This window comes from Haemaphysalis longicornis, unplaced genomic scaffold, assembly GCF_048455015.1.
Source record: "Haemaphysalis longicornis isolate Haplotype H1 unplaced genomic scaffold, Haemaphysalis longicornis Haplotype H1 scaffold_106, whole genome shotgun sequence".
Classification (NCBI taxonomy): domain Eukaryota; kingdom Metazoa; phylum Arthropoda; class Arachnida; order Ixodida; family Ixodidae; genus Haemaphysalis; species Haemaphysalis longicornis.
In genome coordinates, this window is record NW_027526211.1 from 293,267 (window position 1) to 320,710 (window position 27,444).

Here is a 27,444-nt window from a genome sequence, read left to right on the forward strand (position 1 = left end):
GTTCTGTTGAGTGAAGGAAGTGAACTGCGCAATAATATTAACGCCGAAAATTGGTGTCAGTGCCCCTTTAAGATGTGGTGTACAAGGTGTGAACACACGTTGATAACTCCTCATTGTTGTTTTATACGCGAAAAGAACAAACTATGAATGGTCAAATGAGTTTTAACACTAACCTTCGTTCTTTTTTTTGAACAAGACGACAATTAAATCTTCCTAATTTCCAAGTCAAACGCGATAGCTTCGTGGTCTATTTCAAGTTTTACCTTCTGTTTTCCTGTTGGAGGCTTTGAAAAACAAAATGTCTGTCCCTGGGAACAAGGTATACGATCCTGGCTTATTATGTTCTCGTAACACAGGCAATGTTTCCGTAACGGAGGCTTCGCTGCCCCAGTGCAGTGCCTTTTAGAAGCCTGCAGATTTTAAAGGTTGAGCCGCATTCCCGATAGTATTCTATCTGAGGTGAAAAACTGTGGATAAAGCTTACATTGAAGAATTGAGAAAGCCGATTATTTTTTACAGCTACCAAAATTGAACCGCAGCACTCCTTTTGTGTCGATATGGAAAAGCATAGTAGCGAATAACTGGAAAACAATGCTAGGTGAACTCAGAAGGCCTCACGACCCGGATAACAGGTAAGCGGCCAAGCTTTATCTACAACCCTAATTAGGGTACAGCAACCACTTAGTTAACACCTAAGAAACGAAAATGGACAGGCGGGTGGCGCTATACGTGGATAGTACACAATTCTCATGTCATATTAAACCCATAGAACTTGTTCAGAATGAAAGGAAAGTTTTTATGAGGTACAGTCCAAGCCAAATATATCGAATTCAGACAACATTGAAACAAAATTGTTCAATTGAATATACAATTCAATGTACAAAATGCTCAATAAGTACGGGGGTATTCTGAAGAAATGTCCAGCTTTTCAAAATATCTTAGCTCAGCATATCCGGCTTCGATTACATGTACAAATGAAACGACCAAGGCTTGCCCGTTCATCTTTGCGGGTTTCTCTTAGCTCATATCTGATGCAAAGTGCATCTAAGTTACGCGTTCAATCCCAAAGTTAGGGAAAGTCTACGATATTGCACAATTGCCAGCTCAACATTTCAGTACAAAATTTATTACTGAGTTATGTGACTTTCCTGCCAATATATTGCTTGCGCCGAGTGATGACAGTATGAGTAAATTACAATAAGGACGTAAGGATGGTACGTGGATGGTACGCGACAAATAGGGGGATTTCACTCTACATGTTCTTCACCTTTAATTTTTATTTTTTGTTTTCGCACATTTAGTTGGGATATCGGCGCAGCTGTTGTGAATGCAAGGTACAATGCAAAAGACAATCAAATAGGTGAGAAACTGCAGCCTTTCTTATCCACAACACTGTAATAGCGTTCTACGTACGTGTAGGTTTGCATGGCGGCAAATATTGTACGAGCCGGGTACGTATAAGTGTTTGAACGGTCTTTTAGAGTCATGTGATTTCGGCCGAAATAAACCAAATCGTTAAAACTTCTCGCAGGTATTCATTTGTGTCGGTGCAGAATTACTCCATCCAATTTACGAGAATCAAACAGTAGTTCCTACTGATGCAAAAAATCAAACAAAAAAAGTTCAGAGAAATTCGGTGAAATATTTTACTTTTTGCTTCATTAAGGTGCTAGTCCTTTACTTAAAAGAACTTTCTGTCCCTAGAAAGTTGTTTTGTTGTTGTTACAGTGTGCCCAGCAGGAATCCTCCAAGGTGTTTTTTACGAATATGGCCTCCCACGGTAAGCCTTTGGATACTGTAATTTCCTCAACAGTGGAAACAGCACAACGTATCATGATCATTTTGCCTAATTTTATGCACACAGCTCACGAATATCATTTACACGGGAAGCAAAAGGCATACGTATATGTGGGCAGAACGCAATAACTCTTTCATCTGGGAACGATACATGGACGCCACGAAGACAGGCACACATACAAAAACTTTTAGGGGCGAAGCTCCTAAAGCCATGGGTCTGTCCATCCCTTGTGTCTCGTGGTACGTGACCACCGCATGCTTTCGGAGATGTCGCAAAGTGGGCCGCGTTGCACGCGCAAGAACCGGCTGCAACCGGCAGCGCAAACTCGGCACCGGGAGTGCGAGCTTGTCTGTGTTCGCCAACGGAGGCGCGAGCGCACGCGCACTGCGAGGGGGAGATCACGCAAGAGATCACGCCACGAACGCAGGCAGTCGTTCTCGGAGATCGAACGAGACGCAAGGACCTTTGCTCGTTTTCTCTCGTCTTGTTTGGGCACAAGTTCGCCCTAAATAAAAGTTCTTTCTTTACCGTTGTGTCCCATCCTACGTGACAAATTGTGGTGGAGGTGCGGGGTAGTCCTCGATGGCGCGGGGTCTTTCACCAGGTCTTGGCCTGGGAGCATTGACTCCGAAAATGAAAGTTGATTTGTACAATGTACGCACACAGTCTTACGTCTTTCTTAATGATGTAATGGGCGAACTTTCACGGGAGAGTTACGGTTACCGATGATCTCCCCCTCTCGAGCTTCGCCCCACTTATCATCATTCATTCCGTGGATATGGCGTGATTTTTTTTAACAGTAGAGCTGTTTAATGTTTTATTTCCGCCTTCCAGCATTACCAGAGAAAAATACTAACAAAAAAATCCTTGCGCATGCATGAGAGCGTGCGCCTCGGGAGGAACGTCCGGCGTCGCTCAGCTCGACCTTCGAGAACACTCTGGCCAGCGTTTGTGGCGTGATTTCTCGCGTGTTTTTCTCTTCCGCAGTTCACGGGCGTTCGCCCCAGAAGTTGGCAGTAGAGACGCCGAGTTCGAGAAGCCAGTTGCCCCCTGCGCTAGCGCGCGCTGACGCGGTACACTCTGCGAGACATGCGACAGGTTGCGGACAAAACGATCCGGGCCTCACAGTGATGGAAAACTTTCAGCGGCAGGTTCGGAGAGCCATGTGAGGTACAGCCGGGTCTTCGACGAAGGAAGAGGGCCCGCCAGCTCTGATGTTTCTCCGGACTTGCACCAGATATGCACGTGCAAGCAGCGCCAATATTTATATTTTCTTCTTTACCGCTCCTGTAGGTTTTCTGCAGACAGGTTTATAATAGAATTCTGAAAGTTGTTGCAAAGTAATAAACAACAAAATTTCAAGGGTTGCATGTCAGATTAGAAAATTGATTTTTGCTTTGATTGTAGCGTTAAACGTGCCGACGCAACGCAGGCGATGAGGCGCGCTGTAGTGAAGGGCTCTGGATTAATTTTGACCACCTGGGGATCTTTAACGTGCGCCGAAATCTCGTAGACACTGGCGCTTTTGCTTTTTGCCTCCATCATAAATGTGGTAGCCGCGACCGGGAATGGAACCCGCGTCCTCGTGCTCAGCATCGCCATGCCTTAGCCACTGAACCACCGCGGCGGGTAAGGTTAGAAAATTAAAGAATTTCCTTTTTGTTGGTAGTGAACATTGTTGACCTGCGATTGGCCAGAAATTATGGCGGTGCAACCCGGTCGTTACTTATGCTACTGTCGCGAAAAGCTAAAAAAGAAAGAGTTCTTAGGCCGTTTCACCGCTCTTTTAAACAATGAATTGTAGCGATAGTATGTAGATTTATATGCTATGCACAAGAAAGCATTTCCATTAATGGCCATCTCCCATTCAACGTACAGTAGAATCTCGATAAATGGAAATCGCTTAACCGGAATTGCCGCCTAAACAGGACAGCATCCGCTAAGTTGGTTGGTTTTGTATTCAGATAACGTAAAAAAACTCTCGTTAATCGGAACTAAAATTTCCGCATCACCGTGAAAACGGAACCTGGAATGGATCTTCTTGTGAAACTCAGTGGCATGAGAACCAGCTTTTTAGGGTACCGGCAGTTTCGTTTTTTTTTTTTTTCTTCCTCCACGTTATTTTTTTTTTAGTCTTCGTGGCCTCGTAAGCCTCGTCTCGTTTGTGGTCAGCCGTGTTAGCGCAACGAATGCTACATCGCAGTTCTTGTTCCAGTCGTTCAGTCTCGATTCAAGACGCCGAATTTACAGGGCTCAGTTCCTGCCACCTCGTTCGTGCCATCGTGGTGCTAGTCGCCATTCATTACCGCGTTGCCTCCTTCTAATTTCGGTGGATCGTAATAACTCGCGAAGTTGAGGCTTCTAGCATCCCTGAATATGCATTTTCAAGGACTCAAACAAAAATAATTCATGCATTTTGTAGTGCACAGAGACTCATTGTTGCCAAATAAACTTATGAATGCTGCGCCTAAACCTCTTGTATTTTTCTTGCTTTCTGAAAAAACTATCAGGTACATTTACCTTCGAGTGCTTAAAGTTCAATGAAATGGTATTAAGAGAGTGTACGCACATACATTCGCATTTTCACGCATCTATCTCAGTAAACGGAACTCCTGTTCAACGGAACTATTTTTTTTTTCGGTCCCTTGAAGTTCTGTTTATCGAGAGTCTACTGCATACCGAAGATAACCAGTAAATTGGTTTTAAACGAAAGTATGACATTCCTAAGACATTTTACATTTTTTCGGTGAAAAAAAGACGCCTTAGTTGCTAAAACATTGCTAATCAAACAACCCCTTCACCGTCCTCATTTCCATTACATAGATTTCATTAGGCAAACAGCCGCTGCGATTAAAGGAGCCATGAAGACAAAATAAAAGTTGGGTTTATTAGAAAGACTGCGTAGTCCCGATAACAATGATACCAATATCATCGCAATCTTCGAATAAATAACGGAGATATTAAAGAAAACGTGTGAAGCAGTCGCGACCCCCTAGCCAATTTTCCGCAACTTTTCTATGACGTCACGGAACCTTGCTTGTGCGATTGGCGGCCGCCTAACTGACCTGTCGCGACGACAAATGAATGGACGTCTGTAATGGGGCCTCTTGTTCTATTTGACTGCATCACTTGACTGCTAACGTGCAGTTAACGCACTGAAAATTATATTTTATTGTTGGCCCGTATGACGCCATTCTTGCTCATAACAAGTAACTGTGGCGCAAAATTTGAAAGTGTTTAGATACTTTTTGCTTTTTTTCGTTAAAAAACATCTTTTGTGGCTCTAATGGAACTGAGTGAGATACTGAATCCTAGTTCTTTTAAATTAAACGAAGTTGTATTTTATCTTCATGGCTCCTTTTTAGAGCTGTTTCTGTCACGATAAACCGGAAGCAAGCGATGCAGCGCTGATGCACAGCAGTATCAGCAGCCGAATACAGCGCTACCACGTACCAAGCGGTTTCGTCAGTTTCGGTCAAATAAGTCGTGCTTTTCCGAACTATCGCGTCCTTCGCTGATCGGCCCCTGTAAGCCAAATGTTTCTTCATGTCATCCGTGATCAGTACTGACGCTTTGTTGAATAAAAGCCTATTTCCCTTTTCAGGCCGCGCAAATGTTGGCGCCCATAACAAAATTTGTTTGAGCTAGTTGGTTCATGCTTACTGGAAAGAATAAAATGGGCGTTAAAAAGACGAAGACGAACTAGACACGAAGAATACATACGGGCGCCAACTTCCAACTGTTTATTCAAGTTGGCGGCTGTATGTCTGTCAAGTCATATTTATTCTACATTGAGCTCTCCGTGTCGTCAAACCACGAAAAGTCAAGTGTTTTCGTGTGTGATCCTCATCGCTGTATCCACCTGCCGGTCAAGGCGGCTCTCGTACTGTATCAAATGGAAGGTCGTGCCGCTAGAACTTATTATTTGGGATTCAGGAGCCGTCGTCGGGTCACGTTAGAAGAATATGCAAAGTGCTCAAGTTAGAGATGTAGCACCAGGTCCGCCTGTATCAAGACTTGTTGAGAGTCCTTGCTGAATGTGACGGTAATTGAAGAATTCTCAAGGAATTTCAGAAGTTAGCGGTGAAGAGCACGGAATTCGTATGGCCACAAACCCGACTCGGGCTACCACCATGAAGCCGGCCAGCAGCAAGGACATTTTCAGTCACCGTCCTCGGAGACGCGTCCGTACCCCATGACGTTCGACAGATTTTGGGCAACGGACCAAAATTCCGCTACCAGCCTGCGTCTAGACGGACGCACCTTGTTGCCATGGTTCGTTGTGTAGCGAGCCGTGCGAATGAGGAAGACAGGGATAGAGCCATTGGGTACGGATTGGACTGCTTTCTGCGCGCAGTAAGTGGCACGCCACCGGCTAGACTTCCGTTTAGAAAGATTGCAAACAGCCTTGAACCAGAAGCTCTTGCCGTTAGCTAAGCTGATAAGGAAGGAGGTTTTGTAATTATGCCGCAGGGAATGTTCCACACAAAATCCCTTGAGACAATTCAAAAGAACTTCAAACCGACGCATGTCTTGTCCAACCTGCTTCGTTTACTAAAAGACATGAACTTCGAGCCCCTTCAAAAGGCTGTCGGCGAGTCTGAGAAGAATACCCTTGCAGTCTTCTTCATGGGCAAAACACACAAGCCAGATTGCCCGCCTGGGGTGATTGTGTCTGAGAAAGGAACTTGGAAAGGCAAAGTTAGCAGATATTTGCGACAGAACCTCAGCAGGCTGGTCATCCACGACCCGTTCTTGGTGCGCAGCTATACAGTTTGTGTACAAGATTCAGCAGAAGGCACGGTGGCGAATGCCCCCGCGCGTTTTTCTATTGGCGTGAAGTTTGTACCCCGTCGTGTTTTGTTTAATGCTGTACGTGAGGCAATCGACGAGACGGGGGAATTTGACTTCCAGAACCATGCTGGCTTTAGCGCGGAGCACTTTCTAGAAGTTTTAAAAGTTTACTGGCAGTCCAACTTCATAAGTTTTAACGGGTCTCACTGCGTTCAAAAAGACAGCATTTACATTGGGTTATCTGCAGCGGCTGTTCTGTGCTACATATATTTATAATTCATTGACAAATGCATCAATGCCAATATAAACAATCGTAATGCTGTTAGAATCTATAGGTACGTAGATGACTAGCTTGTGCTTTTAAGTCTTACTGACTTTAGCCTTGACGTTGCTGTGGCAGATCTGACTGATATTTCCCTAGCGGAATCTGGTGGTCTTGATTTTACATGTGAATTGCCAAAAGATTACTCAATTCAGTTTCTGGACCTTAAACTTAGCTTCACGAAGGCACATGTTTGCTGGATGTATAACACTAGAACTAAGAAAAGGCTTTTTACCGTTCGACAGCTCACATTCTAAACTGATAAAGAGGGGAATTGCTAACACAGGCCTCGATTCCGCATTAACGAAGTCCTGCGAGCATAATTTGGTTACGCGTTCCAGCAATCAGCTCAGTCGTTTCCAAGAAGCTCGATTTCCTCCCTGCGTCATTAAGAGTGTGTGCGAAAGCCTTTTGCGAAAGCAGAAACATGGCAGAAAGATGAAAAAGCAAAACAAAAATATGAAAACGCGCGTTATAGCGTACTGCATACTCTATCGCACAATATCAGAAGTTTGCGGCCAGATACAATGTGCGCACTGTATTCTCGGCCCACGCAAGCTGGCTGAGAGTTGCCTTTTGATGGCGAGTAAGCCGCCGGCAACATGCACCAAGACGCACGCCACCCGCTACACAGAGTGTGCTAGCAATGTCGTGTACAGTATCCCGTTGGGCTGCGGGAAGGTGTACATTGGCCAACCTGGCCGTTGCTTCAACGACCGGGCCAGAGAGCACCGGCTGGCTGTTAGCAGCAACAACGGCTGACATTTGGCTGATCACTGTAAGCTCTGCGGTCGCACGCCATCCCTGGACCAGACAACTTGTTTTGAAAAGAGCAGGACACAAGACGGAAAGGGAGATTATCTAAGCATACCTCCTTAAAAATGCGGAGATGACGGCGTCAGCACGCCGTCACTAGCGGTTAGAGCTGTCTTTTATTAAATATAGTCTCCAAACTCAATGTTTAGAGCGTGCGTTAGTCGTGTTGGTTACGTGTTGGTAGTATCAGTTGTGCGCGTGTGTGCCAAAATGTCAATTGCTGGTACTATTTTATCTGTGAGCCGTCAGCAAGTGTTAACCCCTGGCAGAAATTTTGAATTTTATCTGTACCTTTTGCCTGTCTATAAGTAAGCGTGGTTTTCCTGTATAAACAGTTGGAAGTTGATGCCTGTATGTGTACTTTGTGTGTCTACTTCGCCTTCGTCTCTTCAGCACCCATTTTATTCTTTATAGTTGGCGTCCAACCAACCGCTCGCCCGCAGCACCCTCACTGGTACTCTCATAGCGGCACAGCCGCAATCGTGGACGAGTAGAGCCATCTAGCGGCAGGCAGCCAGAGAAGACGTTGCGTACGCCAGACGTTGCGCACACTTGAAAATACTAACTTGAGCCTAAATTAGCATTTCCGCATTTTTTAACGCTGGGAAAGCGCGCAGACGGTCATATTAAGTTCACAATAAAGAGGATATGTTGCGCACACTTGAAAATACTAACTTGAGCCTAAATTAGCGTTTCCGCATTTTTTAACGCTGCGAAAGCGCGCAGACGGTCATATTAAGTTCACAATAAAGAGGATATATGCACACAGTATTGTACAAGGGTCACACAATTATCTAGTTCCGTGAAACTGAAACAAGGGTGTTGGTGTTCGAGATCACCGCGTAATCTATTGGCAGGGCTCCCATGATATTGTTTCCGACTTTCTTTTTGTTCTTCAGCGTTCAAACATGACACTACAAAAGCTTCCATTAAGCTTTATGAACTTGTGAAGGCGTATTGTTAAAATATTTGTCACGCAATTTTAACTACTTCCGGTGTAACGTGCATGATATAGCATGTGGCGGGGATACCGTCTTTACGTTTTTGGTATTTTCTACCTTGGTTTAAGAAAGGTAGGCGTCAGATTGCTATATTCGAGTCCTCAGTGAACTAATCGATCTAGCGCAACTGGTATTTTGCCTTCAGTGCCCCTTTAACTCGCAAGCAATTCGTCTTACAAATTTTGAGGAATATTCTGACCATTTGTCTTTGTAAAATAACGGCTTTGTACAGTGTATTTTATATCCCGCAAAATCAAGAAACAGTACGGACACTTTTGCTCTACCTAACTCATTTTCGCAGCAAATGAAAACTTAAATTCAAGCCGCTGACGAAGCTAAGGCGACTGTTCACTCATCCCAAAGTTCCCAGTTGGCATCATAGAGCTTCATAGTAATATATGGTAGTACGAAACTATGGTTGCCACGGACTGTTCTGTAGCTGTAGCTTGGGCGTCCTTGAAGCGAATGGCATGTACGCTAGCACCACGATCCTGTGCAGTAAAAACCTCTCCGGTGACAAGTGCTATAGCCACACAGAACACATAAAACATGATAAATATTGAGATTTTCTTTGCAGGTCTCTCAATATTGGAGCCATCGGTGCGGCTGCTGGACACGAGCTGACACATGGCTTTGACGACGCAGGTAGACAATTTGCTCGTCACTTATGAAATATTTCAAGGTTGCGTGCTCTCATGTGCAAATATTCGTAACTGCAACATATAATAATTATACTATGAACACACTAAAGTGGGAGCTCGTTATTCAGACTTCAATATTTTTAATACATGGATTGTTCGAACTGTACGATTTGGTCCAGCTAGGCTTCCTGGAATTATATGTATTAAAAAGCCGGTATTTTGAACGGACGTAGGTTTTACCACGGGTAAGTCCAACTACGCGGCACTGTTCCGGCTTGCACCTGACAAATGGCCAGAGAAACGCACTTCCTTCGCGTTTCCTTCCTTCGCACTACCTTTGCACCCCGCTTCCTTCGCGAGGCCAGTGCCGGTCTTAGGGGTGGGCGACCAAGGCGGTCGCACAGTGCGACAGAGAGAAGGGGGCGCCGACCTGCACTGAACGCCGCCCCGCTCAGTGACCTCTCCATCGGTCCCCTTCCTGTCTTTCGTCCATCAAAAGAAGAAACTTCGTCCGTGCACTTTGATCTGAGGAAGAAAACGCGTATGTCCAAATCATCCCAAATCATCAATCGTATACACGGTTTACAGAGCGGCGGTCTGGGCGCAGCCATGTTGGACGATGTGACGTCACTCGGCATTGCTGGCCTTTTCGGACGCGTTTCTCGCCGTGGCTTTCAATTGGCCGTGGCACATCGGCGAGCGCCGGAGCGGCTTTGCGGGCGAATTTTCCAATTATTTTGGAGTGTCGCTGTGAATGAGGACTTATCGGACGCGCAGATATTGTGTGCCAACCTTCATACACTACTTAGTCCAGAAAAACGACCCATACAGCATCTTAAAGCACTGTTCTGACTGGCGCACATCGTCACACTCCTGCGCACGCGTTTCATAGCTGTTTACGGCATTTTTGCTATTTTTACATACACAGCAACCATGTATACCAGGACTGGCAACCTGCGGCCCCCAGGCCACACGCGGCGGAGTATTATGCGGCTTCCGACACGACCTCACAACCATCTTCGCCTTCTCACCTCAAGCCTGACACGGCAATTCTAACCTCAAATGGGATTCGGCTGGAACAAAACATCACTTCCACTTGGCATTACATCTTCACACTTAGCAAGATAGCGTCTTCACTTCATTTCTTTGCACCGGTCCGATAAAGACTCCGTCTCCCCCTCCGTCCCCCCCCCCCCCCCCCGCTGGTAATAGCCGCCCGGCCCTTGCCGCGTCGGCTGCATGTAACTCGGCCCTTCACCTCAAAAGGGTGCCGACCCCTGATATGAAATAAACGGTTTCTAGCCGCTGGTTGCCCCACTTTTACCTCATGAGCATGTACGGATTCGTTCTCACGATTATTAACAGAGTTGAAAGCTGCAGCCTCCGGTGCAAGGCAACTGCCGCTACGACTTAGCTCTTGTTGCGCTAACGTGCATAATACAGGCCTGTAGTGAGACGAAATACATGCAATGCTTACTGAAGCCAGGTTTGTAGGGTCCTCACGAGTAGGAAGGATGAGTTAGCGCAGCGCTGGACAGCGGGGCTCTGAGCATGCCGGCGGTGCGATGAAAGGCGTTTGTTGCACTTTAAGTAACGAGAGACCAGATATTCTACGCCGCGGCAACGATGATATACGCGCTAGCGAAAACTAGAAGAGGGTGTGGGAGTCACCGATTCGATCAGATATCTGAACGGCAGGCTGTCTCGTTTCGTCGCGACGACACACTGAACGCGGAAACATAACAAGGCGTGCTTTAGAACAAGCGTGCCGAGGCATACTGGTGGGTACTACACTACGCGTGCCAGCAGCCTTCGTTACGTTCTGAAAAAGTCACCTTTGCGATGTTCTTCCATTGGAGAGTGACGATCCAGCGACGCCTGACATCCGTGTTGCGCTCACTGAGCGGAAAGCGTTGCATTGCGAAAGGCCGCACGCACGGACAGTCCTGGTGAAGTTGTGGCCAGTGAGACTCGCATGGCGATTTGTCCCACATAGTGTCACTAGATAAGATGCAGAGTACCGTCACTTAGGCACGCAAGTGGGCAACGGCGGACATTTTGGTGTTTATCAGTGTTGCCACGTTTCTGCTTCTGCGGCCTCACCGTTAACTTTGACGAGGTCATATGTAAACAACACTGGCGAAGACGCAGCAACACGGCATCTTCGGACACACCTCTGCAGCTGAAAGGCTGCGAAGCGCATTATCTTTTATTCGCGCTCGGAACGACGCCAGTCGCCCGCAGCCGCAGAGCACGGAGGGCAAGCTGAAACTATCACAGTTGACCGACAGAAAACGCATAAACAACAAAATGGCGGTTCCCATGAGCCGTCGCGGTGTAAACAAATGTCACGGGATGCGAACTGACCAATGATCACGGCGGTGGCATGGAGCAATAGGAGAAAAGAGTGCGGGTACTCTGTAACATTATCTAGTGACACTAGTCCCACAACTTGAGGCCCCGATAGCGGGTGGTACATCCGACCATGGTGCAGGTTTCCCCCATGACTTCCCCATTTTCTAACTGCGCATTTCGCACGGCACCATGGCAGCCTACGGCGGAAACCTAAACTGCCCCTTGCTGAAGGCAAGTCATGGCGAATGCGGCGCTAGCGTCACCTGTTGAACGTCAATCCAACTACTCGCTGCAAACGGTCTATACCGAGAACCAAGCACCCATAATTTCCACCCAAAACGAGGGTGCGAAAGGGATATTGGCCTTACCAAAGATCTCCACAGGAGGCTTCAGGACGTGCCTTCCGTATTTGCAAACACAACTCAAGTATACCTTTTGCCTTCTAGCGCTTTCTGGAGCCCTAACGCGTTTTAACAACAAAACTTACGGTGGAAGGGTGCCTTGTCTGGAAGTTTTCGGCCCGAAAAGTGAGCGATAATTAAGGCAAAAAAGTTACGCACAAATGTAATTAATCTTATGTTTGAGTTAAGAACGATTACATTCCTATTATCGTTACTGTGTGCATGAACATGGACAAAATTGTGTATTAAGGTCTGGCTTCTTCGGAAAGAGGGGTTGCATTTCCTGGGTCAGGCATCAGTAAAGCCCGGGTTGGTTTTATTTCAAGAGAGAGAGAGAGAGAGCGAAGAAACAGTTATCGAGCAGAGGATGAAGTTATGGGCCTCGCCCTATGAAACCTTTGCATTCCTAGTCGGCGGGTTTCTTTGCCTTCGATTGAACTCTTATCTCTTGCGTGTTGCCAACAAACTGAAGAAAAAAATTTCTTATGGCAACCCGTGGCTATACAGCTGTCTTCTGCTACGCACAATTCTAAACAGAGCTATTCGTTAAGAAAATAAAAACTGAAACGCTAAAAGTACTCGCGTTTTGTGCACGTTTTAGTGAGTAACAGAAAAGATTGAAGATACACTTTTAAGGAGTACTAACACAAAATTTTAAAGCTGCAGTTCTATAAAAAGCGTCTTATGTATATGGAGATACCTCCTAGAAATTGTAAACCGTAATCATTCAGTATAACATATTTTAAATGAATTTTAATCTTTCCACGAAAGAGAATGTTCAGAACGGATACCCTTTCTACATCCGCATCAGCATGACGCGATGTGTGCCTCGCCCCACAATTCCGAAGTCCGGGCTCGCGTAACGTATGCCAAGGCGCTGGCTGCTGTGGGCGCGCGCTGCTCCGTCTTGTGCAAACGTCACAGTTTTTGCGACTCACGTCATGCCGCCCGGGCGCGTGTGACCGTGGACGGCCCAGCGTTTATAATTGGGACGTTGTGGCCGCGCGCGTGTTCAGGATGGCCGTGGTGCGACGAGAACAGTGACGTCAGGAGGACACTCCTGTCATGGCTGTCGCCTCAGTGTTCGCTTAATCGAAACCGAAAGGGACACAAAATATACGCTGCCATCGTCAATCGAATCTGCCACTTATAACGATTGGACTGATAGGTGACCATAGCAGCGAAAAAAAAAACGTGGCAAAAATTTCGCACCAGTAACCCTTTGAAGTACAAGAAAAAGGCTAATTTTCGTATTACGCTGATCTGTCGTAGCAAACCTCACACGGTCTACAACTTTACTTGAGCCTGTTGAGCTCATGCTGACTACAATCATTTCGCCCCGTAAGACTTTTCCCCAATGTTAGAGAAAGAAAATGGTGCGCCAAACTTTTTTGTCCCCAGACCAAGCCGAAGCCCTTTTATTCTGCACGGAATAGATTCATTGCGATAAATATAACATACACATGTGACATTTTCGATGTAAAAGCAAAAATATGCCTCTACTCTACTGTCACCATTTGTAACTCGAAACTTCCTCCTTCTGTGAATATGTAATTAGCGTGCCCGCTCGCTGTTTTCGTTCGCTAGTACTAAGACCCACATTTCCGCTATTCACCGATGTTTTTTGTCTGTCTGGTCCTCAGCGCAGCACGTTTAACTAATGGTTAACTAATACGTTGTGCTGTAAAATAAAAAGAATCCGTAATTTTACGGGTGTATTCTACGTAAAAAGCGTACGCGTTATCGGTCCCTTCTCTACAGATATGTTTATTTTTTCTATTTTGGAGTAGGTGTGGCACTACTTGTTTTGTTTTAATCCCCGTCCTATTGGGCCCTCTATCACTCGTTGGTTGCTTATAAATGTTTAATATTAGACAGCCAATACCGACGCCTCGTTTGCTCGCGCTAGGTTCTTGAAGAATTTAACTGCAGTTGGCTGGCATATCGGTTAATTCAACTAAACCTATTTTTTACTGGCAAGCCTCTTTCCTTTCGTCCATTTTAGGCCGCAGCTACGGCTTGTAATGTACATGGTCCGTAACCCACTGAGACATTAGGCGGCGTACTGGTGACAACTTAACTGTGGTTGGCACTTTTTATTAGCGGTATATTCGTTGCAGGCTTCAGCCATCTAAATACCCAGCTCGCGTGAATGAACTGTCTAACGCCATTTTTTTGCGATTACACATCACCCTGAATAGTACGGAAAAGAATAAATCGTGAAAACGTTACAAATTCACTGCCCTTCTACTCTGTGAAAAAGGATTACTAGCGAAGCTGTCGTGCCAGACGCAACATGAGCGACAAGATGCTTTCCGGGATGTAGTCCAAGGACTGCATGAGGCAAAACACGTTTGTTTGTAATTGTGATTGATACTTCCTAGTCAATTACACGAATGAAACTTGTACAGACTAGAATTTTATTCCAGCGGACGAACATGGAGCTGTCCGTTTCCCTCCCGCAGAAACCCATGTATTGGTAGCAAACGGGAATTTCCCAGTATTTACAACTCACTGAGAGCTATGTAATTTTCCAACTCAAATGTAAGTCGGCGTTACGGTAGAGCCATCTCAGCGAGTAATTGTCATATATGTTGTCTCCGAATACTTAAGATAACACAAGAACTAGAGCTGATTTCTGTATTCATACTCCCTACGTAGATGGCCACGTTGCACTATGCAACACTCAATGTGGGAAAGCAATCTTACAAACACCAAGCGCACATTAATACCATGAAAGTACTGATTTTTTATTCTGGGCTTTCACGCGCCGACGTTACGCAGCCAATGAGGCGCGCCGTAGTGGAGAGCTCCATATTAATCAGGTACACTTAAAGTAGGCTCCACCTCTAAACACAGATACACTGCCGGGAAGGCAATCTTTCAGGGAACATATATGCAGTCATATCACAACATGAAGTGTCTAGGAAGTTCTTATTTTTCCATGAGTTTTTCCATACGCTGAAGGTGTGGCGCGTAGGTTTACCATCCTGGAGATTTGAGTCGACGCCGCAAGGTGGCGCACGCTAGCATGCGATTCTTGTCTACATCCTTGTGTAGTCAAAGATGATCTGCTGGATCCTAGCCACAGACAGCTGTGCTGCAAAAATGAGTTCCACGGGCGAGGGGCCAGTGGGGGGGCGTTGGAGGAGGGCGCTTTGTCAGCAGTTTGCGCAGGGCACTGAATGAAGTAAAGCCAACCCTGCCCGAGGCTGCACCGCCTCCCAAGCGGAGAGCCAAGGCGAAACAGGGTAAAACTAATCTGAAACACCCATGCTCTTTGTCTTCTTTGCGGACTCCGTCAACGTGGGTACGAGAGCAGTGGCGTGTGTGGTGCGCTAGCAAATCAGCCCATTATTTCACAGGTCGGAAGCGCAGAACCTGTTGCTGGCAGTGACGACAAAAAGATGGAGGACGCCGCACTAGGGCAATCATCCGAGCGGATGTCCCAGGCGGATGGAATCCCGCCCGTCTCTATTGTTCAGTATTCAAGAAGGCAAAGAGTAGGATTTCTGCAACACTCACTAATTAGAGCAAAGCGTCCTGGCTCTAACGTTTTGAAGACGGCAGACGGTAATTACGGGTTTTTAAGCACCAATCTGTTGACATGCGCTAGTGCTTGCCAAACGCAGTGCACTGCTGTTACTCGTCACCGTAATTTGTTCGAACTTTCATTATTTCGAACTGAGATGGCTTCCTCTTGCGGTTATAATTAATGAACTTTCACTGTATAAGCAATTAGGCTCTTTGACTGACAGATGAGACGGAACAGACACGCGGGAAAGGTGTCACTTATTCTTGTGCATAGATCGAAAAAGCCCTGCTACACTGCCCCTTGCTTTTTCATTATTCTTCAAGGAAGCCAATTTGATGCAGACGGTCGACTAAGAGAGTGGTGGAGCAAGGCTACTCGAGAAAAATTTAAGCAGAAGTCTGAATGCTTTGTGCGACAGTACGGAAGCATTTATAACAAGGAAGCTGGAATGAAGGTAAGGTGACTGTTGTCTTTTGGAGGAACCATTGTATCCTCAGCGAGAAAAGGGAATATTATGTGCTGCTACCCAGGCATTTCTAATTGTCCCGCACACACAAAAATGTTGCGTAACAACAGGAAACGAAATTTGAAAAGCCCGCCATCTTTTTCTATCGAGAATGCGTACTGGCCATGGCGAAGACCCATTATTTTGCCAGTTAACTGTAAACACACTGTTGCTCCATTGCCAAGCTTACTCATGATTCCCTGCAACTATGCTCCTGAAACAGATTGTGGCAATTATTCGAGGAACGGCAGCTCCGTGCACTCCAGACGAATGCCTTTTCTCGTCACACGAAATGCCATAATTTGCCCTAACCGTGTATTCCCCACTACGCCGCTTCTGTGATAGCCCTGGGACGCTCTTTCATGTGTTAGGGAGATGCGCCCACGCCCCGCGACATTCGCGCCATACCTCACTTTCTTATTACGAGCTTTATGAGAGGTCTGACCAGCTCTGATTTCCATGATCAGCTCCTGCCGGTGTTGAGGGCTGTTGAAGCTGGAAAAGCTCAAGGGGTCTTGGAGCGAGGACTCCTCCCCATTGCTTTGCGGAATAAACACGTTTACTCTCTCTGTCTCTGTCTGTCTCTCTCTCTCTCTCTCTCTCTCTGTCTCTCTCTCTCTCTCTCTCTCTCTCTCTCTCTCTCTCTCTCTCTCTCTCTCTCTCTCTCTCTCTCTCTCTCTCTCTCTCTCTCTCTCTCTCTCTCTCTCTCCCTACGCGAACTCTGCAAGGCTGGGATAAAAATGTCCTGTACGAACCAGTTGAAATGATTCCAATTTAAACTCTCGTTACCATGTTTCACGCGAGAGAAGGCGTACACTGGTTTGTAAGGTTTATGACTCCGAGCACTCCCTTCTAGCCTTTCAAAACTCTCAAAACTTGACACACGATTTTCCAACAAGCAGTTTTATTGCAGCGGATTCTTGCTGATGGCTGCGGAGATAGTATCAGCACCAAAATTAGACAAGAGACAGGAAATTAACACTCTTCGCTTTGCTCCATTTGAGCCTTCATTTAGCGCCGTGTTAAAAGTAATCTTGCTTGCTTTATCTTTCCTTTCTTCATTGCTCATGTGGTTCTGACGTAAACCGTCACGGTATCTTTTCAATCCAGCTCAACGGAAGAAATACTTTGGGGGAAAATATCGCTGACAACGCAGGCACACTCGCAGCTTTCAGGGTAAGATTTCGTATGCTCCAATATACAGTTATGATGTTTTCAAGCAATTGGTAAATATTTTTTAAACCTCTAGCATCATCGGTTTAAACATACCTCGTCAGTCATTGGCGAGCCACAAAACGTCACACTCGCTGAAGTCTCCTTTTTTTAGTTAGACGACGGCGAACAGCGCATGGGCTCATCTGACCAGAGTGTGACGGACGACCTCATGGAGCAAATAAAGCTTCTGCCTTAACGAAGCTTTGCGGAGGAGGGAGATAAAGGGCCCAGCGCCTCGGCAAACAGTAGAAATTAAATAATAAGCCATCCCTCTAAGAATCACAATAAAAGGATGCGATGCCGACACGCTTGATAGCTGTACATTTATCATTTAGTATTCATTCAGGAGAGTATGTCTATATGAATATTAGAACGAAGTGATTGAAGTGACAAAATAAGATACCGGAGCCAAAAACAACAGATTTTGACGGCGGAGTCAAAAACGACAGGACCTTAGACATGACGAAGGTCATGGTACAATGGCTGACCATTTTAGTCCTTTCTTCAAACCCGGGTGACTCCGTAAGTTGTCTTTTGTATAATTCCTTATAAAAAGGCTATTCGTATTATTTAAAATATTTAATTAAATCATATTGGTCACCGCCTTAAAACAATATCACTGGAAAAATGCTACACGAATCTGTTTTATTATGTTGATGCCAATTTGCTGCAGCAGCTACTCCGCCATATTCAAATAATACGTATTCGAAACAAAGAACCGCTCTAGTATTCTTTAATTTATTCATATTCGTCTTGTGCACTAACCATTTATCTGAAATAAGCGAGACTGCGTTTCTCAAAGTGCAGATAACACTAGACTTTGTAAGCGAATTTAACCTCTCATTTATGAACTAACCACTCATTTGAAATACGTAAAAGTCGGCATGTTCCCACGTTCACTCACAGGCCAAATGTAATTCACTGTCTCAATACAAGCAACCTAGCTCAGGTATTATAGAGAAGCGTACAAAAACATTTACAACTCCTTGCAAAATAAATGTTTCTGGTAATGTGTGTACATATCACAGTGAAATTTGACTCTAGTCAACAAAATGTTAAATTACTAGAATGCAAAATAGAAAAACTGTTACCTTAGAGTGGGCTGTGCCATCTGCAATTATCTACTAATAAGGAGGTGACATTCTGCATAATTATAGAGCAGTTAAGTAGATGTACGCGATCTAATAAGTTTCGCGACATGCGTACCAAACATGATTCAAAATTTCCTTTATAAAATATGGTCCATGTAATCCCCTCCAAAAAATGCGCTTCAAGATAACGCGAGAGCTTCAGCAATATCTACTTTACATATTAAAGAGGAACGGTGCAGTTCAAACGATACAAGTAACAAAGAATCAATAAAATCCAAAGTTGGATTTTATTGATTAATCCTTAAACGCCCTTTCGAGAAAAAACATTGCGAATTACAAAAGGTACATAAGACAGTGATTAAACCCCTTAACAAGTTGGAAAAGTACTCGGGAAACGGTAGTAAGGGAAACAAAGAAATCTGTAATGGTATGGGGAAACCAAGCAGACGATGAAACTACAGGTTATTACAACAGACCCCAGACGCACTCGTCGTGAGCAGCCAAGAAGCAGCCGACGAGCTAAGAAAACATATTTCATCAGCATATAAGGAGATTAATGGCATGAACCCAGTGTCTGGAAAGAAAATCCATATTTATATTGACACCTTTTGCCCCATGTGCTTTATTCGGCAGGCATATAAAATGATAATAAAGAAGCAACACAAGGATAAGGACACCAGACTGAAGGGACTCGAAGAGCTGTCTGGGGAAAAGCTGTTTTTCATAGCATATGCTATGGTGAGTACTCTTACGGACCAGGACAACCACATTGTCTATCACTTAGTCTGTATCACTCATACCATATGTGAACTTGGTATGTATCGAGACCATCAAGAGTCCTATCATTCTGAATGTGAAATGAAGCGAGTATCTAATTAGCGTAATTTGCACAAACTAGAAAATACCTTTCTAGTACGCGGTCTTTTCATAAGAGGATATTAGATTTCTCGCTTAAACTTCGATGCGTTATTTCTGATGAGATGTGCGCACTACTTACTAAATGCATGTCTTTGCATACAGACGTGGTGCACTTTAATACGCCCAGAGAATCTGAGGTCTCGTATGCAGAATGACGAGCACAGCCCTGAGTATTACAGGTAAGTTAGATACTATGGTACTTCACGAGAGAACAAAAAATTCGGCAAAATTATTTTTTTTTGTATTCAAAGGTTTTTTCGAAAAATATACGAGCAAGTAGACATTACTTAACATGCCGGATCAAATTTTCATTTGCATGTGTTTCGTTACTAACAGTTTTTGAGATGTGGGAAATGTATGCAAACGTTTTGCTGACACAATTAAAAGCTTGTCACCTCGTAGGCATAAGCAGAACTGAATAATCTTTTGGAGCAAAGAGCCTCTTTCTCCCTTGGTACATTGATAGAGCACTCGTTAAGATGGTGTTAGGTCACCAATATGCTTGCGTTTTTGGAATATATTCGACGTTGGGGCTCTGAAGTGAAGTAAGTTTATGTTCACCTTCAATCCGCCTCGCGCTAACTTTGTGTTTAGGATATCATTGGATAAATTGAGGTTGGAAGAACAGGTGCGGCCTTTAAGAACGCGATCAGTGGACATATTCTGTGCTACAACAAAATTCTCGTGCACCATACCTATCGTCTATAACAAGTCCTGCAACCAAAACCAGCTGCCAACCATTCCTTCTTTTTTATTATTTACATGAATGTACTGTAGTAGTACGAAAATTGAAGAGTTTTCACAGAAAATACAATATTTGAAAGTTTCATTGACTGTTTAACGCTTTAATTCCATGACACTATTGCAAAGGTACGAAAGTGCTTAACGAAATGGCTGAAAATGACAGCCTCTTTGCCAGGTACAAATGTTGGACAGTCCTTTTCACCCCAACGTTTCTGAGAGCGTTTTCGGAGGGCAGAAAATACAACGGCCAAAGTGCTGAACCAAATTATTTTAAATACTCGTTGTTTTGGCCTAGCACTTTAGTCAATACATGTTTTAAGAAATATTAAGTTTCAAGAAAGTTGTGAACACCTGCTACATCTTGGCAGTACCATCAAAAGATAGTACCACCTTGTTCAGCATATAGTTCTTGTTTTTAAACTCTCTATTCAAGCAATTTTTTTTCAGGGTCAATATTCCGCTGATGAACATTGCTGAGTTCTCAACCGCATTTAATTGCCCAGCGCATTCAAGAATGAACCCGAACCGAAATGAAACGTGTGCTTTATGGTGATTATGCCAAAAAAATGAACATGGCGGAGGGCGTCAAGTAAAAACTCATCATCGTAATTCACGACAGGGCTTTTGAACGCTGGAAATAAATCGTTATATAAAGCCAATGCCCGTGAGTTTGTGTAACTTGATGCTATATGTGACAAACTACGCTGTTAGTGAATTAAAACAATGTTCTTAGCCCGATGAAAAAAAATTGTTGCAGCTATCAGTAGTTGCGCGAGGCTGCGGAAACAGCAGAGCTGGCGGTCCCTCTGCCTTCGTCGGAGAACCGGCGGTTGCACCTCGCATGGATTTACAAACTTTCTGCTTAATGTTCTCCATGACTGGCAGGCCCGGATCGTTTCGTCCGCATACTTTCACATCTCGTAAGCCACCAGTTTTTGCCTGATAAGGCCGAGAAAGTTCTAAGCGGCAACGGCCACGCTAACCCTAAATTGGAGGTAAGCGGTGATGACGTGGGGGCTCCCTCGGCAAGCTTGCCACCTTCCACGAGCTTGCCCGCATCAAAGCCGCCGCTGCTATCGCCGCAACTAAAAAATAACGGCGATCGTCTTCCCACCCTTCTTCCCGTGCTGTTCTTGCATCGCGCGCTCCAAAGACTACACCACATCGAGGCACGCTGACTGGGCATTAGCCGCACCTCGATACTGCTGGCTCCAATATGGCTCCATCGCTACAAGATTTGTGCCTGAGGATCACGGCTGGATGAAATTCCTTCGAACCGGGCAGGTGCCGGACAATCAAACCACCTTGATCCTACGATCCCAAGAAAGCTTCCCTTTAGCCGATTTTAGACCGGCTGCACTTATATGATCGCCATTCGCAATCCGGTGAACTTGCTCCAATGAGAGGCAAATTCTACGTACATAACCATAGAGCAACACCAAAACATCGTTTTTATGAAGACCTTGCAGAAAACTACAGCACGAAGATCACCCGCAACTGTATAACATATATAACAAACCAAACGAGGAAGGTGTGCGCCTACGGAAGGCACCTGGAGGACCCTGAAAAGTGGTTGTTCACGGCATCGGTGCAGGCACCCCGACCAGCGAGTTAATGGCCAACCTTTCGTGCACTGAGGACCGACATCATCAACGCCCGGATGACGGGAAGGTCGGAAACGGCCATGATAGCATTCTGAACAGGGCCGAAATAAGGTGGGGGCTAAGCGGGCTGCATTCCCGGGCCCCGAACTTTTGGGGCCCCATTCGGTGATTTAAATGTTTGCTAAGTGCAATTTCTGGTCAAGTTGTCTTCGAAAAACGACTGCCGGAGCCCCAACCTCAAATTTATATATGGAAGCTAACCATGGGTGGTAAGGAGAAGTGCAGAGCCCCGCGTTTCTTGGTGATAGCTGTCGCATTTAGCCCAGCGAAATTCCCAAGCTATGTTCCAGTCTTTTTGGTACACGAACCTCTCGTTACGTGAGTGGTTCGGTACAAACAGATAATTAAGCATACGAAAATTTGACGAAAATCTGAAGAACAATCTGAACTGTTTAAACCCAGTGAACGCTCAATGTAAAACCTTGAGGGACCATAAAGACAAATAAAAGTTTGGCTAATTCAAAGGTCTGCTTTGTCCTGGTAACAATGATACCAATTTTGTCACAGACTTCAAAAAACATTCGAAATATAAAGAAAACATGTCAAGCAGTGGGGACTTCCTAGCAATCTCGCGGCAATTTCTCCGTGATGTCACACAATATTGATTGTGCCAATTGAGATTGTCGACCTAAGCCGCCGCCGAAACCCATGGTTGGGCCTCTGCCTCTATTTGATTGTATCACCTTAACGCTGACGAGGAGTTAACACATGCATAACTATGTTTTTAGCGTTGGTCCACAATACGTCAGCCCTGAAGTTATCACGTCCCTGAGTGCCGAAATTTAGGTTTCCCAATATTAACTGTTTTTTTTTTGCAAAAAACGCCTTCATGGCTGGAATGGTGCTGAGTGAGTTTCCTGGAAGGCTAGTTCTTTCATATTGAACAAACTTCTTTTCTGTCTTCATGGCTTCTTTAAAGGACACATAAAGACAAAACACAAGTGGGTTCATTTAAAAGTCTCCTTTGTCCCGATAGTAATGATATCAATTTTATCGGAAACTTCAATAAAATAATCGAGGTACTAACGAAGATGTATCAAGCACTGGAACTTATCTGGAACCTATCTGGAGTCCAACGTATCTGGAACTTGAACTTGGCAACGTTCAACGCACGAACCCTCTTTAGCCAGTGAAGCTTAGGTGTACTATTACAGGAGCTCTCAGACATTAGGGCGGATATTATCGGGCTAAGTGAGGTTAGAAGAACAGGACAATGCTTTGTAGAACTGACTAGCGCGCATATTCTGCGCTATCGGGGGCTTCATGAAAAGAAAGAGCATCGGGCATAGTTTTTGATCCACAGGGAGATATGCACGGAACGTGGAAGAAACGAAAGGGTAGGAGTTGTACTGATCAAGCTTAAAAAGCGGCACAGGTTAAAGATAACACAAGCCTATGCACCAACAGTGAGGTTCGAGGATGATGGCTTAGGTAGTTTCTACGAAGACGTCGAGTAAGCAATGAATAAGGCAACCACAGAGTTTCCTATTGTAATGGGAGAATTTAACGCGAACGTAGGGGCAAAGAAAGTAGGAGAAAAATGAGTAGGGAATTCTGACAAAGGCACTCGCAACTGTCGAGGTGATACACTGGTTGGATTCGCAGAGAGACACAACCTTAAATTAATGAACACATTCTTCCGCAAATGCAAGAGAAGGAAATCGACATAGAAAATTCCCGACGGAATGACAAAAAATGGAATTGACATCATTTAGGGTCACAACGTAGGTATTGTTCCGGATGTGGAGGTAGTAGGCAAGATTCGGTGTATCGTAGAATGGTTAGGTGCAAAATAAGGCTAAATATCAAAAGAGAAGGAAGCTCATAAAAAGTAAGAAACTCAACATCAAGTCAGTCAGGGACAGGACGCTGGAGTAAAATAACCCTTCAGAACAAATTCCCGCTTTTAGACGGTAAGAACTAAGACAGTGTGGACACCCTAAATCATAATCGTATGATAATGGTGATTATTATGATGATGTGTGCATTTTAACGGCGCTAGGCCGACTTAGGGCAAAGAGCACCGAAAGGAAGTTATTTCATGAGAGTGAAATTAAAAATAAAATAATTTCAGTAAAAACAAACGTGAAGTAAACACAAGGCAAGAAAGATGGGTGGTGTAAAGGGCCAGGTTTTCAAGATGCATGATAAGAAATGAGGTGTAAAATTTTGACGTCGGAGAGAAACTCAAAAACACGTTTCACAGAAAACATTGGCTCGTCTCCCAAGAAGTACGATAGTTGTTGTGGAATATGTTGTCTGTATAGTTGTGGGAAGTGTACGTCGCATTGTGTCAATTACCTTACATTGAATAAGTATGTGGATTACTGATAGGCCCTCTCCACATCCGCTGCACATGGGTCTTGGTGATCTAGTGAGCAGGTGGGACTGTGTTACATGTGTGTGGCCTATCCGTAACGTTGCTAAGGCAACTTCTGCGTGTCTGTTGTGTGAATCGGTTGGGTATCGTCCAAATTGTGGCTAATTATTACATGTCGCTGGTTGTCTGTCTGTTCACTCCAGTGTGTTTGTCATGTTTTACGCAAGTGTGGCCTTTTGTGTGGCTTGAGATTTGTATAGGGTCTGTAGTCATGTCTCCAGTGTTCTTTAACGCAGCAGCAGCTGCCCTCTCGTCTGTCAACTCATCGCCAGCGATCCCAGTGTGTCCTGGACCCAGTACAGGACCGGTTCGTGCTTTTGTGGACAGACAAGCATAACTGGGTTGAAACCAAAATTAACAATGTGGTTTTCCCTGCGCTCGTGAACTGACAATGCTCGAACAACACTAAAAAAATATTGGTAAACAGACTATCTTGGTAAACAGACAAGCTGTTTACCAAGATAGTAATAATCGCATAACCGGAAGCCTAGACTTACGAACTCCCAAGGCACCGGCTGGGTTTAAATGCGGATACTCTACACTGGATGACATCCTTGTCATCATCCAAGTAATAGAAAAATGCGCAGAGTAAAATAAACCATTTTACATGACATTTAAAGAATATTAGAAAGGTTTCAATTCAGAAGGCACCGCCTCAGTGATGGCCGACTTAAAAGACAAAGGAATAAAGAAGACATAGCTAAGGCTCCTAGACGACATATACGAGGAATGCACGAAAAGAACTGTACTTCAATAGCAAAGTAGTAAATTCCCGGTCCGAAAAAGAGTGCAACAAGGAGATACCATCTCACAGAAACTGCTCATAGCATGTCTGGTGAATGTATTCATCAGGCTTGGCTGGGAAAACTTATGCGTATGGATAATACTTGAGCCATTTAAGGTTTGCAGACGACAAAGTCATGCTTAAGGAATCTTCAGAAACACTCCAAGGAGTAATTGAAGAACTACAATCAGAGAGATTCGCTGCGGGGCTAAGGATAAATATGAATAAAACAAAAAGTATGCTACAAAAACATGCTGAACGCGACTTTTACAGCATAGGTGACGAAACACTGGAGCAACTACCTTGGCCAGGTGTTCAGTGCCGACCCAAACCATGAGAAAGAACGCCAGCGCAGAATAAGACTGCTTTGGGGAGCATTAGGCAAGCACACGCAAATTATGAAAAGAAAGATACCTCTATTCTAAAAAGAAAGGTATTCAAAGAATGCGTCCTGCCGGTGATGACATGCGGAGCGGAACCTTGGCGCATTACTAAACAATAAGAAATAAAACTTGATTCCGCGAAGCGTTCTATGGAGCGAATAAAGTTAGCTGTAACGTTTAGGGACAGAAAACGAGCTACCTGGATTAGGGAGCAAACTCGGACCTAGGATATCAAGGTTCAGGTTAAAAAAAAAAATCCCGGGCCATCTCCACTAACTCGAAACCTGGGAAGGGGCGAAGCATGCAGCACATAAGTGTATTCTTGGCATCTTGGCGTCTATGCCAATGGAGATGAAACCCTTGGGGGTACAGGTATACAGCTTTGCTGTAAAGGTCTCTTCTCCTTGCAGCACGAAGTTCTCTAGCGCTAGGTGTAAACGAGTGTCCCGGTGTTTTTTCATTAGGCGGTACGTTCTAGCGCGAGGGGTAAACGAGTTAGGAGTAACCCGGTGTTTTAGTACCAAGACTACGTCAGACGACGATTACAACGACGAAAGGAGACGCCAAAAGCCAAGCCCCTAAGGGGCTTCGCTCCTAAAAGAAATGGACTTGGGCTGGCACGGCCTCCGCGATCGGCTGCCGGCGGCGCGCCGTTCGCGGAGGCCGATTGCGGAGGCCGCGGGGCTGACGATGTGGTACGACGAACTGACAACAGGTGGAGCACAAGGGCAACATAATGCAGATTGAGACACGTGGCTAGAAGAAGGAAGGCCTTAACGCGTGTGAGAGATGAAATAAGAAAATTCGAATGCAAGGAAGTAACTCCGGCACCACCGGACATAAGCAGGTGGAGGTCAATGGAAGAGGCCTTCGTCCTGAAGTGGAGATAAATATGCTGTTGATGTTGATGATGATCATGATGATGACGATGATCAAGCAGCGGCGACTCCCCATCCACGTTTCGCCGATTTCTACAGAATCTTGCCAAAGGGATTGTCCACCGCCGGCCACAACAACTGCAAAGAAACACGGATGGACGATTGCAACTGGGGGGCCGAGATGAGTTGGACTGTATCCCTTGCATTTTAAAGCGCAGGTATAGCACAGATAACTGTTTTAGGTGCTGGATAATATTCCCTCTGGCCTACCCGTATCATAGTGCGAATATTGAGAAAATTGGGTATTTCTTACGTATTTGTGGTTAAAAATCATCTTTTGTGGCTAGAATGGTGGTGAATGAGCTACCAGTGGCTTGCACTTTCAAATTAAAGTTTGTTGCATTTTGCCTACATCGCCCCTCTAAGCCCAGGCTCCCAAATCTTGGTATACCAATCCCCGCAAGAACTTTCAGTTTATACCACTCCTCCCGGAAGTTCTTTGCGACGACTTCCTTTTAAATCAAGCTCGTCAATATTAAAAGCGTAGTAGGGGGATCTCTGCTTGACTATTATCAGTACCAGTACCAGTATATTCACAATGTACCAGTATATTCACAAGAGTTGCAGTTGTTGGGACAAAGAGCGAGACGCCAACTTCAAACGTTAGAGCAAAGAGATATTACATCCGTTTTTCCAGGCGTTTCCCTTGATTTTAGGTTATACCTATGTATTCTATATTTCCACATTCATTGTTATGATAAGTGCAGTCAATAAAAATTCAAGCTTTCAAAAGATACAACTAAAATACCGAAAGACTTCGTTTTAATAAAACTGAAAATAGTTTCTGCTGATGAGACTCATTAAGCTATTCCTGTGCGCTTTCCCAGCAGTATTATTTTCTGCAAATATTTTATTATACCTGGCTAAGTAAAGAATTAAATGCCCTTCGATGCTTTCCTACAGCATTTTCTTATTTATTGTCGCAGCGTAGCTCGAACAAAAAACTGTGGAGCAAATAAACATTCAAAAAACTTTAGTGGCTCATATCTGCTGCTACTAAACTGCCGCAGAATAGTTTATTGCCGTAGCATAGCTTGAACGAAAAACTGTGGAGCAAATAAACATTCAAAAAACTTTAGTGGCTTATATCTGCTGCTACTAAACTGCCGCGGAATAGATATCCTGCAGAAGCAACTGATTTTCTTTAGCTATTTTTTTG

The 27,444-nt window shown here is 44.8% G+C and overlaps 1 protein-coding gene across 1 annotated transcript; it reads left to right on the forward strand.

The window, feature by feature from the left end:
* Positions 1–1,211: 1,211 nt before the first annotated feature.
* Positions 1,212–17,579, forward strand: LOC144160558 (neprilysin-2-like). Its single transcript, XM_077691815.1, has 7 exons — positions 1,212–1,225; positions 1,302–1,360; positions 1,729–1,780; positions 9,309–9,376; positions 15,987–16,117; positions 17,279–17,344; positions 17,496–17,579. The coding sequence occupies exons 1-7, from the start codon at positions 1,212–1,214 to the stop codon at positions 17,577–17,579; spliced, it is 474 nt and encodes a 157-aa protein (XP_077547941.1).
* Positions 17,580–27,444: the final 9,865 nt, after the last annotated feature.

Coding starts and splice junctions, on each gene's coding strand:
- LOC144160558 (XM_077691815.1), top strand. Junction 1,361..1,728: donor TGCAAAAGACAATCAAATAG/GTGAGAAACTGC, acceptor TTGTTGTTACAG/TGTGCCCAGCAGGAATCCTC. Junction 16,118..17,278: donor ACAAGGAAGCTGGAATGAAG/GTAAGGTGACTG, acceptor TTTTCAATCCAG/CTCAACGGAAGAAATACTTT.